General features: G+C 39.5%; 1 protein-coding gene across 22 annotated transcripts in view; it reads right to left on the reverse strand.

Moving 5' to 3' along the window:
- The window catches only part of stxbp5l (syntaxin binding protein 5L), a 156696-nt gene that overhangs the window by 79297 nt on the left and 62893 nt on the right, over nt 1-14506 (reverse strand). For all 22 annotated transcript variants that reach the window (XM_051959330.1, XM_051959326.1, XM_051959328.1 and 19 more), the window contains exon 3: nt 2978-3059. In XM_051959330.1, coding sequence (XP_051815290.1) covers nt 2978-3059 — 82 coding nt within the window. The remainder of the gene's footprint in view (nt 1-2977; nt 3060-14506) is intronic.

Here is a 14506-nt window from a genome sequence, read left to right on the forward strand (position 1 = left end):
TTGTTGAATTGCGTGGTGTCTGTGTGATAGAGAGAACGTAGATATTTTAAATACAAGCAAATGTGCATCAGTCACGGGTGCCTGCAAGAAGTGGTCTCTATTGTGGGTTCGTACATCTAATAGGAATAAGTCATTCCACCCTACTGAATGTCAAGAGGCCAGCCTGAATATTCAAACCATTAACAAGGCGACCACCCGCCCACACAATGAACCCAAGAGAGGGCTCTGACATACAGCACTGCTATTAGCCAGTCAAATAATGAGAAGATCTACAGGCAGCGTAAGAGTGTAAGAGATTGTGTCTGCATTTATGTAGCACATGTATACACACATAGGGCTGAACTGAGAAAGCATAGATAATAAAATGGAAGTGCAACAATTAATTTGCAAAAAACAAACAAAAACAAACAAAAAACCAGGCAAATAAGCACAAAGAAACATGCATCTGTCATTTGAACACAAGCATGCTTTTACAAATCCACCAATTTAATGACATGCACTTGAACCCACATACTGTTGTAGCACACACACACTCAACTAGACACGCACTGATACACCCTTGTCAAAACATTTGGGTACTTATACACACATATTTAGTCCCACACCCACATACTCATAGTCACATGCACACACAAAGTTCATACTTGTCACACAAAACATACACACACACACATAGCTCTTTAGGCCCATCCACCTCCATTTGCCTCAGACACTTCACAAGTAGGCCAGTGAGTGATGGAGAAGTGGGCTGAAAGAGCCAGTGGGCTTAAAAGAAATGGAGTAGGTAAAGGAAAAAGCAAAGAGAGAAGCAGGGAGAGAGACTACAGCACAATAAAGGAGAAGTCAAACCAGAGACCGCTTCATGTTTGAGAACTATGTCACCCACTTTCTGCTCTGTAATTAACATCCATACATCCATCCATTCTCTATACACCGCTTTATCCTCACTAGGGTCGTGGGGGGTGCTGGAGTCTATCCCAGCTGACTCGGGCGAAGGCAGGGGACAACCTGGACAGGTCGCCAGTCTGTCACAGGGCTGTAATTAACATGAGGCATTTATTTTCCCACACAATATTTTGTTAGCATACAAGATACGACATGACAGTGTTGTCGAAATCCTAAAATCAGCCACCTGACACAGAGCAGCCAGGTGTCAGACCGCACACTACGATCTGTTAGTAGAAAAACGAGCAGTGAGGAAAATTGGTTTTAGAGGCAGAGAAGGAAAACCTCTGTGTCCTTCAGCAAGTAGCAATCATAATGATCCTTAATTAAAACAGTTAATTATACAGTATTTTGGCTCCTGCTGTTCCCTTTCAAAAGAAATCTGTTTTAGTGCAGGCAAATCTATGTTATCAGCGACTTCAGATGAAACAACTGACAGTTAATAATTGATATTACTCCTGGACTGGATGCTATAAACTGAGCATGTATGCCAGTATGCACTTCCCCAGACTTGGATTTTTGTATTACTGCAGTCTATCCATCCATCCATTATCTATACACTGATTAATCTTGGTGAGGGTCACTGGGGGGCTGGAGTCTATCCCAGCTGACTTAGGATGGAGACAGGGGACACTCTGGACAGGCCACCAGTCTATCACAAGGGCTACACAGAGAGACAAACGAGCACATTCACATTCACGCCTACGGACAATTTAGAATCATCAGTTAACCTCAGCATATTTTTGGACTGTGGGAGGAAGCTGGAGTGCCCGGAGAAAACCCACAGGGAGAACATGCAAACTCCATGCAGAAAGATCCCCCGCCCAGGCCAGGACACAAACCGGGGATCTTCTAGCTGCAAGGCGAAAGTGCTAACCACTTAATCACTGTGCAGTCCGTTACCACATCACTAAATTCCAAAACACAATCATCAAATGCAACAGCCATGGCATGTATTTCAATGCATCATTCATCACAGGATGTAGTACCCAACCTGTTCCAACAAACCTCCTTCTTGCAAGATTACAGTTTGTCTTATCTCTAATTTAAAAAAAAATGTTTTCAAGTAGATGAGATCTTTTCTACTAAAACAAGTTTTAGTCAGGCTTCTTTTCAGCTAACTTCTGGCTAATGTATAACATCGAGCATGGAAAACAAAAACCATTGAGCCAAATCATTATGACCACTCACATATGGAGAAAATATCCGTGAGTAACTCGTATTAACGCTTGTCAAGATCTGGCCTGTATTAGACAGTAAGTGAACCGTCAGTGTGCCGGATGTAGTGCTGCACAGTAGAGTGTGTGTGTGTGTGTGTGTGTGTGTGTGTGTGTGTGTGTGTGTGTGTGTGTGTGTGTGTGTGTGTGTGTGTGTGTGTGTGTGTGTGTGTGTGTGTGTGCAGTGCTTTGCTGCACTCCCTGCAGGCACAGCGGGCACGTCAACTATTTTTTGTTTTCTCTCACAAGCACACTGCAGCTTTCATGGTGACAAATACAAGTGCTTTTGCCGACCGTCCATAGACTGTCCACAAAGCAGAAGCACAAAGCAAAATACGGTATTATTTTGCTTACAGCTGACAGTCAGGGCGCAACAAACCCTTTCTATGAAAGATGTTTCTTTACCGAGACAGAGGGAGTCAACATGCCCAACCTAGCAAAGCATCTCACTGAAAGGAATGCCGACTTGTTTAAAGGATTCAGAGAGCGACAGGTGTGCAAATGTAATAGATAATATACAACATGCCCTTCACCATAAGTCAAACAAATGTGATTTATTTTGTGACATTTAAAGTTTTGTCACCATCTTAGAATGAAAAAGACAAGCAAATATTATCTTAGTAATTCTTACAATGCACAATTTTATACAAAGTTGTCGATAGCTTCTGATTATGATGATGTCTAGGTTTTAAAAAAATCCTTTAAATTAAAAAATAAGAATCCTGTTGTCCTTGTCAGTCAAGGTCTTCAAAGTGTGACAAGAAAATACTTAAAATCAGAGTGCTAAGAAAGCATTGTAATGGATTCTGGCTTACCTCATTGATGAGAAACTGCAGTTGAAGAACAGCTGCTCCGCTCTCATGCTGACAGTAGCAGTCCACCCCAGGTCGTCCCAGGCTGAGGGCATCACAGAGTCAAGGAAGTATACAGAAGTGGACTACATCAGCACCAAACAGGCAAAAGCAGCACATAATTATGTGTCAGTAATTGCAGTGTACTGCAAGCCTCAGAGACAATATCCAATCAAGACTTGAAGCACACAGATGAGCCAAAACATGTCCAGTCGCAAAGAAAGGAAAAATTAATCTTAACAGCCGCACACGCCAAAGGCTGCTGTAGACAGAGAGTGATCAGCCAGTTTGTGTTTTCTGTGGTGTAACTTTGCTGTGAAACAAGGTAAAAACACTCAAAGATCTTCTGTCAGGGCGTACCTGCACCAACTGTGGTTGCACTAAAGCTGAAGTAGCAAAGACCACTGCAGCAACTAAAGCTACTGGCTTTGTATCAGTAGGCAGGTGGTGAAATGTCAAATGCAGTTATAAGAGATGACTGGCTTTAAAAAAAAAGAGTGCATCGTGCTTTTTGGTGATTGCTGACACGCCTCTCACTGTTCCTCTCCTCTCACTTTGAAGAAGTTCCTTTCAGGGGGAAACATCCACAGAAGCTGTGTGTGCAAAGACTCTGTGTTTGAGAAATTAAGAGCATTTTAAGTGCTCCCATCATCACAGAAAGTTGTCTCTAAGGAAAGGGTTCAGCCTTTCATCAGTTCTCCGGAGGTTTTAAAATATACACTGAGTATCCTAACACTAATAAAGGTAGTATTCATAGTAAATCTGTAGTATTATTGCATTCATTTTAGCTATAATAAAGTGGCGACAGCAACAACTCAAATAATGTAAACAATCTTGGAAATCATGCAGAACTGACCTGATATTCACTTAATAAAAGGCTGTTGGGACACTGTCAGAAGCTAATAGATGCCTGTTTAAACACTGGTTGATTGTATCATAATAGTCACGTCCTGCAGTGTTTTACCATAGTCTCCACTGTAAGTCATTTCCCAGTTTGTACTAAACGTCGCAGTCTAATGTGATACCCATGTTGAAGAATACTGCATTTCCCCAATGTGTACAGGAATAGCCTTTTGATCAGAGAATAAATCTACATGCACTTTGTTTAGGAAATGCGTATGGTATGGTTTGGAGGAAGTCAAATCCCCAAGCGCATCCTTCAAAGCAGGTGGAAATCAGCAGGAGGGGGAAATGACACGACATGAAAACAGAGCCAGTTGGATCTGAATTAGGAGCAGTTACTCAATCACTACAGTTTGTTCAGAATTCTCCATGTTGCCAACATTCCTCAACACAGCACAGAGAACCACATATGAGTAGCGCTGCCATGAACAAAACAATCCTCTTGCAATTTATTAGCATCATTCTGTGGTAAAATATAAGCTGCTTCTTTGACAATTACTCCACTACGCTGTGGTAGTCAGTGTGATCTAAAATAAGGGAAATATGTGTTGGTATAAAATTCCTGTCATTCTTACATCTCATTACATCTCACAGAATTAATTTAAATTGAAGTTGGCATGTTTCATTCCCAGATCAGTAATTGTAAAATGTATTGATAGAAATAGCGTTATTGTTGATTCAAGCAGTTTTAGTCCAATCTGCTCATTATTCTATGTGCTGGATAGATTTTAATTCTTCATCTTATGTTTCAAAGTGTATTTGAACTGCAGAGTTCCATTATAAAACTTGTGGTTTGATGTGGCTGGGGAGTTTGCCCTCTACTTCCCCCTCTGGAGATTTCTGTCCACCTCGCTCGGCATCAGTGGCCGCCCATGACACCTTGCAAACAGCTCAGGGCAAGGTGATTGTGTGAGCCACAATCAAATGTGTATTCAGTTGACACAGTGCAAAAACAAAAGACACAATGTGAGTAATAGAGTAAGAGAGAGCAGGAGGCCACAAAACAAAGGTTTCACCTGAGAAACAGAGTTGAAATAAGGAAGGAAATAGATTTTGTTCTTGTTGTTTGAGCACTTTAGTATGGACAACAATGTGTGAAAGCAGGATGTCTACACATGCAAAAAGTGCTTTTGTGGAGAGTGTGTGCATTTCTAAATCCTTTGACATATGAAGGTTGTGCAGTGTCATTAATCGGAAAAGCATTATTACCTAGTGATAAATACATGAACATTTGACCCAAAAAAAGCATTAGCTGTGAAGTGATGTTTTACCTACAGTAGATATGAGCAGATACGCGACAATCCAGCAGACTGATAGTATGCAGAGTGAATGCATCCCAACCCAATTTCACAATGTACTCTGAAACCACCAGGGCAGAAACGCCCAGACAGTCTTGCAAGACAGATTTATCACATGTATGGCTGCAGTGACGGACCCTGATATGGTGAATTGCTGAACCAGGCTGCAGATCTCAGGTGCACTGAGGAGGAATAACTCACGCTGTTCACGGTTCAAAATACTGCGTGTGACTTTGGGCTCAAGTGAAGTTTCAAAATAAACATTATATTTTGAAAAAAAATAAGTAATTACATCTAAACCCGCTCATCTACACACCCTGCACACAGCACCCCAAGTCTTATGTAAAGCTGCAGTATAATAGTGTAAATGTTTAAAGGCTCCATGTCAACAATGCACTGAAGAATGCTGCTGTTGTCTTATTCATAGCAGTATATATCAATATAATTTTCTATAGATTTAAACACTAATAGCAATGTAGCTGAAAGATATATCATACTTAAATGTTTCATTTCAGTGAATACTGAAAAATAATGACATTGTATTTATTTATAATATTGTCTTGTTTTCCATGAAGACCAGCTGAAAAAAACTTTTATATCGAACTGATCTACCTTAATGCTTTCTTGGCCATGTCTAGATTTGAACTACATATGTGAAAATGATTTTAAAAAATCTCTTGTATAATTTAAAATACATTCTATATGAAAATTGACAATAAATTGGCAATTATTTTAAAAATATATGTGGACGCCTTATAAATATTTTGCTACATCCATCCATCCATCCATCCATTATCTAGACACCGCTTGATCCTCATTAGGGTCACAGGGGGGCTGGAGTCTATCCCAGCTGACTTGGGGCAAAGGGGACACCCTGGACAGGTTGTCAATCTGTCGCAGGGCCATATATACAAACAATCACACTAGCATTCACATCTACGGGCACTTTAGAATTGTCAAATAACCTCAGCATATTTTTGGACTGTGGGAGGAAGCCGGAGTACCAGGAGAAAACCCACACAGGGAGAACATGCAAACTCCATGCAGAAAGATCGGGAAAGATGGGGAGTCTTCTCGCTGTAAGGCGAAAGTGCTAAAGTGCTAACCACTACACCACTGTGCAGCCCTGTGCTGCTACATGTTTTTCTATATATTTTTTACAGGTTTAAGTCATTGCCGTATAGGTGATTTCAGAACAGCTGAATAGTTCGTTTGATTATTCCTAAAACACTGTGTACATTTTGTGACTTAATTCTCATAAAATGTTCCTCTACTGCCTTGGTATTGTTAATTCTGCCTTTCAATGCATGCTGGAAACAAGCAGAAATTTGTCACTTTTTGTCCCTCAAAATTAACACCATCAGACATGATGTGGAAGATGTTGTCTCGAAATTGTGGCCTTGAATAAGTCAAGGTTGTTATCAGTCAGTCGTCTAAGGGGTGTGTCAGTACGTGTCTCTGCTTGCACCTCGTACGTACGTGTTATCATCTGAAAGTACTGCACAGCTGCAGCTCAGCCAAGGAAGGCTGAAATAATGGTCAGAGAGGACGAGAATGAATTAAGTCTTGTACGGCCCCTCATAGACAACAGGAGATGCACACACATATAGACCCCTCTGTCATTATTGTAGTCCTATGTTAGAATATAAATGTATGAATATAAAATAAATTCAATTTAAAAAAAAGATAAAATACACCGAATCACCTACATGCACCAACCTTGCTTTAATGGCACACTGACTATTGTTCAGCTGGTCAAGGTTCCATTCATTTCGAGATTAATTATGATGCTTTCTGTAGGTTTCTGTACTAAAAAAATAACCCAATGCAGGGTGAAACCAAAGACCATGAAAGTAGAGAAGTTTTAAAGAGGTCACACAGTTAGTAACCTGCAAGTTTTCAGGCTTATACACACAGAGGCTGTCTAATAGGAAACTAATTTCTACCCTGTCTTTCTTCTCTGTCATCTTTTTTTCTCCATCTCATTCTTGTCTAAACTCGATGGGAAAAATAAATACCAAACATTCAAGCTTATTCAGAAGCGAGAGGCCTTTTGTGTACATGCGCCCACACTGAGCCACCAAACCACAAAGAAAAATCTTTTTTTTTGACCTGTGGCAAATCGCTGAGCACGACAAACAGGCCTGACTGCATAAAGCTTTCGATTTCTCCTTTGAATGCCCGCACAGCAGGTGACTTCCAGCATTAAAGTCTTAAATGAAAACACCTCAGAGGGGGCTGCTTGTGAATGTGTTGCAAAGTGTCAGTCTTGACTATCTGAGTTAGGCTTGTTGCAGTGGGTGCTTTATGTTACACAAGCCATACACTGGTGTAATGTTCTGCAGAGAATGTCCCTGTTTGCATATTTACAGGCAGAATTATTTAAATAACCCCTTAAAATTCTACACTGAACATTTTTAAGCAGTGGATGTTGTTGCGCTGTCATATTTTTCAAGAAAATAAAATAGAAATAACATTTCTAGCTATGTTTTTTGTATCTGTTGAGTTTCTATGTAAAACATTAAGAAATTGAATGTCATGCTAAGCTTAGTCTAAGCTGTTTATAAGCCATTAAAACCTGCAGGAAAGAGTTTAAAATCCCTCATCAGGCATTTTTAAGGATCTAGGAACTCATATCCATGTATGAAAATTTCCTGTTTAGAGGTTTTTGGTATCATTTCCTCATGAAAATGATCCCTTCCAATCATAAAATGAGTTAGATGTCAGTCTACACTGTGGAATTTATCTTTTTCTTTACCCCTTTGCTACTCACTACACCCCTAGCACACCAGCTCACCGAGAACTTTGCTCAAACCTTGGACCGGAAGAAAGAGGGATGTTGCAACTGTGACAACACCAATGGGTCTGTGAACCGCCATTTTGCAGTCTTGAGTTTGCCATTTGGCCCTCATTGTCTAAATCTTTTGGAACCAGACACAATAACTCGGGAGGAGATCTGACCAAGAAGCAAACAGTAGAGACATGTCAATCATAAGGTAGCTCCATCCTAAAACACACACTGTTCTTACTCTAGATGGGATAAATTAAAAAACAAACACTATGCTGTACTCAAAAAGTCTTGAAACTAGTGATTGAGACCTTAAACTTATTAGGAAAATGTTTTTGGAGGTAAAAAAAAAAAATGAAGACAGAAGTAGGGTCATATTCCCATAGTCTTTCTTGAGTTCTTTGGCTATTTTTCACGAGCAATAGTTGAGATGAAACAGGAAAAGGAGGCGCAGCAAGAGTAGAAGGAGCAAACAGGCAAGCAGCAAAACCCCATGCTATGGAGTCTGACCCAGGCTGCTGCTCAGCCATGCTGCCGACTACCTCTTTCACTATTGATCTGTCTTACATGTTAACAAGGTAAAGACCTGATTTTTATTTAATTTCATTGAAGGTTCTCCACATGTAACAAGCATGGCAGCAATTATATGTGTCTAAATTGGTTTGTGTAGACGAGGGAAGCACACTGATGGTTTGTGGAAGGCTAAGACCAGCAGATCTGAACTGTAGCTACTTGGGGTGGAGACCGTGCTAATTCAATGCAATGAGCATCGCTGAGTCCACTCGCTCAGGGAGTGTGTGCATGTCTTTCTCTGTGTGCGTGTGATTCAAGAGCTGACTTGAAAGGGAATGGGAGACTTAAATCATCTCTCTGTCAGTCTGCATCATTCTCTCCCTGACAGGCGAGTCTTTGTACACATCGCATTCAAATTCACATCACACTCGGGACCGCATCAAAACACGCAAGACGCTGTCAAAACACAAAGCTGATGTGAAGGTGAAGTCGCCTACATCCATACAGGAGACAAGCGCCGTAATGTTGGGAGCTTACAGTAGAGAATGCCAATGAGTAGACGTTGGATGTAGAATTTGAGGATTTTTGTCTTGAAAACCAATAATTGAAAGCAAATGTCTTGAATTTAAATTAAAATGCATGTTTGGAAAGTACAGCTGTGTCTGGGCTTGAGTCACACTGTAGTGCTTGAAACTGTACAGTGGCATCGATGAAGTTTCTCCGATCACAGGTTACAACAGAAAACTGCACTTCACCTGAAGAAGAGAAAACACAAAGAGGATGTCCACTGATGCAACAAGGGGGCTTTCAAGGAGGGAAAATACAATGCCTGTCCATAACAAAAGTTCCCACTTGGATTTAACCAAGCAAATAGGTAAGAGCCTTCCACTGGATAATTACTGCAGTGATGGATATGTTTCAGGAGGCAACAACTTGTTTAATCCTAGCTGATGCAGTGAGTCGCTTCTCATTTCTTAAACAACTGTTCGGAAGACATATCCTGTGAGTCCAGAGTCTAGACCTTAGTCCCATTGAGAATGTATGGGATGTGCTGGAGGAGACTTTGTGCTGTGGTCTGACTTTCCTATCATCAATATAAGATCTTGGTAGAAAATTAATGCAACTCTGGACAGAAATAAATGCTGTGACGTTGCAGAAGTTTGTCAAAAAGATGCCACAGCGAACACGTGTCTTTCTCAAAGCTAAAGGCAGTCCAATGAAATATCAGAGTGTGTGACTTTTTTTTGGTGGGGCAGTGTTTGTGTGTGGTCCAAATAAATGTTCAGTGACACATTGATATGAAGTGATACCATAATTGAGCAAAATCAGTTGTCAGATTCTTTTCTTTATAATTTGAGTGACAATCAGTGAAAATTAGTCACAGCCCATGTTCTGAAGTAGTTACCTGCAAACTCAGATTTATGCATACAGTCACAACATGTTTCCATTTTGTTAAGCATAACAGTTTCAAAGGTCATCCTTATTTAAACTAAAAAGCAGAGTGAAGGTGGATTCAACATAATTTAATTAAATTGGCAGCTTTGAGATAACAACGCCTGTATAAATGTATTGCTAAAGGGGCAAAACAACCCCATCAGTGTTAAATTCAGAGCTGCACACAATAGGCTCCAATCACACACATGTATCATAAGAAAAGACAGCACTTAAAGTGAGTCTAGCGCTTCAGAAAAAGGCAAATGCTATTGTTTGTTGTGCAATAGCAACAAGCAGCAGGTGCAACAGTTGGAGATTTGGGCAGGAGAAAATTAGAATTTGCATTTCTGCACAGTTGTTCAAATTTGCCTTAGCGTTTATGTCTTATGTAAACAGTCACGCTAGCATGAGTACAATAGGAAAAGAGCAATCAGCTGTTTTCAGCGGTGAATCAGTTTAAAAAACTATGTTCTAAATGATAGCTAAGCTCTGCACGATATTACTTCCTGTCAGTTTAGACAAACACAAAGCAGGGAGAAATTTGACTGTAACTTCCAATGAGACTCCTAATTCATCTGCAGCATTTCATTGCGCTCCGCTTTAATCCCTCGGCATCCTGCATCCTTTCACAGACTTTTGAAATATTCTTCCTCTATCCTCTAAAGCGCTTCAGAGCAGGACTTGTTTCAGTCCAGCGTTGCTCACATTTAATTTTGGTCTACTTGTCCTTTCAGTCAAAAATAACTGCTGGGTGTGAACATCTGCTTCTTTATTTACAATAAATGAAACCTGAGTTTTTCTCCCCTCAGTAGGTTTTGATTGCATTTTCACTCCTAACAAGCTGTACTTGCTGTTCAGGTGAGAGCACGCTTCACACCATGGCAATGACTGAAATTATTTAGTTGTTCACTGCCCTCCTGCTCCGTCTCAATCCATGACCACAGACCAGATAAACAAAAACACTGGGATCGACAATGCTCTGTCTCAGTGGCTGAACCATGTAGCGAGTCAGGTGTTATCGGCCGTGTCTGGTTTCCTCTCAATCCCTGATAGCTGAATCGCAGACTGTGACGGACCTCTCCGGAGTCGCTTAGTGTTTTCATCTTGTTCTGTCAACTCCAAACCACTTATATGTCTCACTTTGGATTAGACGAAGTGGGCTATATGAGAATATTTACAGTCTCCACAACTGTGAGGATAGTTTATGGTAAAAAGCTAAAAATATCACATATGTTCAGAATACATGACATGGATATTTCACATGGTATGAGCATTTTTTTTTTTCATGTCAAAACACCTTACGGATATGCAGTGTGATATGACGGCTAGCTAAGTGTTTTCAGCCTCATTTAACACCTTGGTTAGTGCAATAACACATGGAGCGTGCACAGTTAAGAGCGTACATATGTTTGCATGTGTGAGTGGAACATGGCCTCTTGCTGCAAGCATATGCATGAAAATTATAATATTTTGGAAACTCTTGCTGCCCTTTATGACCTTAGATTAAAATTAACATAAGCCAGTAATGGTGTATTTTTTCATTTGGTGAAAATCTTTTTTTTTTTTTTTTTTTTACATTGCTTACATTTTCTAATAGTATTTTTTATATGCTGGAAGACATGTGCAAGCAGTCAATGTCATGAGGAGCATTTCCACCTTGACACTGCAGTGAAGTAATAACAATGTTAAAACCACAGGTTCAAGCTTTCGGGGGGTTTCTTATAGCAAACGTCAGGAACATGCAGGGTAGGTCTTGTATGTATCAATACTTTTCTTTAGAACTGGTTTCTGGTTTGATGATGTATTGCTGAATTACTACAACTTGCCATTGTGTAGTGTTGCTACGTTTGAAAGGCGTCATGGGTACGGGGTTGTGCTCAATCTGCAGCAAGTTGGTAAGTAAACTCGTAGATTTGGAGGCAACAGTTTAGAGTTACATTTGAGGCATTTTAACATGACAGGGTTAACTAAATGGAAGGGGGGAAAAAACTTTCTAACTATGCAATGTTGATACACAGTAATTAGTTTTTAGGGATTCAATCGATGACCCGGGAGGGGCTTCAAGGATCTTTGGTAAATTTCTAGCAATGATCTCGTCTCCCTGTGGATCAGTGAGAAAACAATGTTCTTGTTCTGATTAATAAGTAGCCATTATTCATTTTTTGAGTAAAAATCATCTTCAGTATACACAAACTAATTCTCAGATCTCAACTTTGCTATCAAAGGAGATAAATACAGAGTTTCCACTCAGATATCTGAGATTCATCACTTTGCTTTTTGTATGCAGTTGTCCAATTCATGTTTTCTATTTTACAAGCCATGATGCAAACAATAAAAAGAACAAACACTATCTGGACCTTAAAAAAAAGAAGGAGATTTGTGTTTGTAGTTGAATTTTTTTGTTAGACTGTAATTTGTACTTTTTCTTCCCTTTTTATCTTGTTCTTGAAGAAACTTTGATGTATCTGTGATTAGTATTTTCTTTTTAAAAAGTTCTAGATTCCCACAGTTTGGAAATAACTATAATATTTTAAAGATTGCATAATTCAAACAGTGTACCTGTTGTAGTATATCTGTCTCAAAGGTTTCCCTCAAAGGTTTGTAAGCCTGGATTAATCCTAGATAGCACTGGATTAACCTTTCCTGGTATCTACTTCACTGTTCCTGTCTGACTGCGCTAATCTCTGTATTTCTACTTTCTGTCCAACCAGCATATCAAAACCAAAGTTGAGTTGTTTTCCTGACTTTACGGCTTTGAAAATCTCTGACAATAGCACCAAATGAGACTCGATGCCACTTTAAGCTATAAACAAATTGGATTTTAGAGGGTATATTTGTACAGAATATTGGTGTATGAGCACTCAGGAAGCAACTGTGCAGAGAAATTCCTTTGTGTTTGTTTGGTTCTGCAGATTCAGTGTTATTTGTGGGATGTTGGGTGAGTTGAGATTAGCAGTCAAATATAAGGTTAAAAAAATGGGGGAAATCTGGCAGTTAGGGTGCAAGAAAAAAATATGTTCAAAACATTGGAAGACTAAAACACTGTGACAATAATGGCAAATTTAAGCATTTTTTTTCAATTCTAAACAGGAATAATAAGTTTTTGCTAATTTAAATTCAATAAAATTATGTCATTTCATGCCCAAATGTTGTAAAAAAGAATAAATAATTTATTTTAAAAAATACCAATTTGTGGTGTACATTTGTACTTCATTCATTCATTCATTACTTTGTATTATTAAAATGTAAATGAATACTTTTTTCTGTGATTTCATTAGCTATTATCTGTACCTTAAAAATACAGCGAAAATCTGTAAAATTAAAGTAAATGGTTAAAAAAATTACATTTGTATCGCACATTTTTTGTAGTAATTCAGACAATTACTGACCCATTAAGCACATGCATTTTTGCTGATGTTACGCTTGAGGCACACGAAGCAGACTGTGGGCTTGTTTATCACAAAGAACAACAGATTTAATCCTATAAAACTCAAATACAAGAAAAAAACAGAACACATTTCACCTTTCAAGCATTGCTGTAGGACTCTAAGGCACAAATTATTATTAACATGTACTTTTTTTCTTGTGCTATTACTAGTTAATACCTGTAACTTAGCAATACATGGAAAATCTGTAAAATAATTGAAAATGTTTTTTTTTTTTAATTACACAAATTTTACAGTGTATTGCGGCGTATAAATCTGCTCATAACCTATTATCAAAAATAATTCAATCCATTTAGTCTTTACTGCTGCAAGAGACAACACTTCTGTTTAGCACAATTTTTTTATGTGGTCATTTTGCACATGCATTTAGTTTATGTTTCTTAGAGCCATCAGCATCACTGTGGTAGCCATTTGATGGTCAGACCTCAGCTCTACCTCTCCCCCCCCCCCCCCCCCCCCCCCCCCCCCCCCCCCCCCCCCCTCCAGATGGAATTACAAATTGCTACGGCCATGTTTTTCTACAAGCAGTGGTTTCAATACCTGGGGCTGGGTTACGATTCAAAGTGCTGACATTTAAGCTGAATCTTGATTAAAGCCATGCAATTCCTCAAAATTGCACCGCAGTGCTTTTCTCTGGAATTGATCCCAACACATCCTCTCTCTATCACCCCATCTAGGCTGAAAATCTCTCCCTCATCCCCTGTGAATCACAATTACCCCATTCCATTTCTTTCTCTTTTCCCCTCACTCGTGTGTGTGTGTGTGTGTGTGTGTGTGTGTGTGTGTGTGTGTGTGTGTGTGTGTGTGTGTGTGTGTGTGTGTGTGTTTGTGTGTTTGTGTACGTGCTTGTATTGCATGTGTGTGAATGGGGGTGTATAATAACAGTTTTGTGTGTGTTCAATAATGCTGGTGGAGCAGTGGGGACACAGCTGGGCAATTTAGATTTGAGTATAAACATCTCACAGTGAAGTGGATACAGAGAAATTTGTGTGTGTGCGCGCGCGTGTGTGTGTGTGTGTGTCTGTGGGAACACAGTGTATACAGCTCAGTATATTTACATTTTGATTTTCTTCTAACCAACAGAGTTTGCTGATAGATCCAACCGTTTCAT

This window comes from Acanthochromis polyacanthus, chromosome 14, assembly GCF_021347895.1.
Source record: "Acanthochromis polyacanthus isolate Apoly-LR-REF ecotype Palm Island chromosome 14, KAUST_Apoly_ChrSc, whole genome shotgun sequence".
Classification (NCBI taxonomy): Eukaryota; Metazoa; Chordata; class Actinopteri; family Pomacentridae; genus Acanthochromis; species Acanthochromis polyacanthus.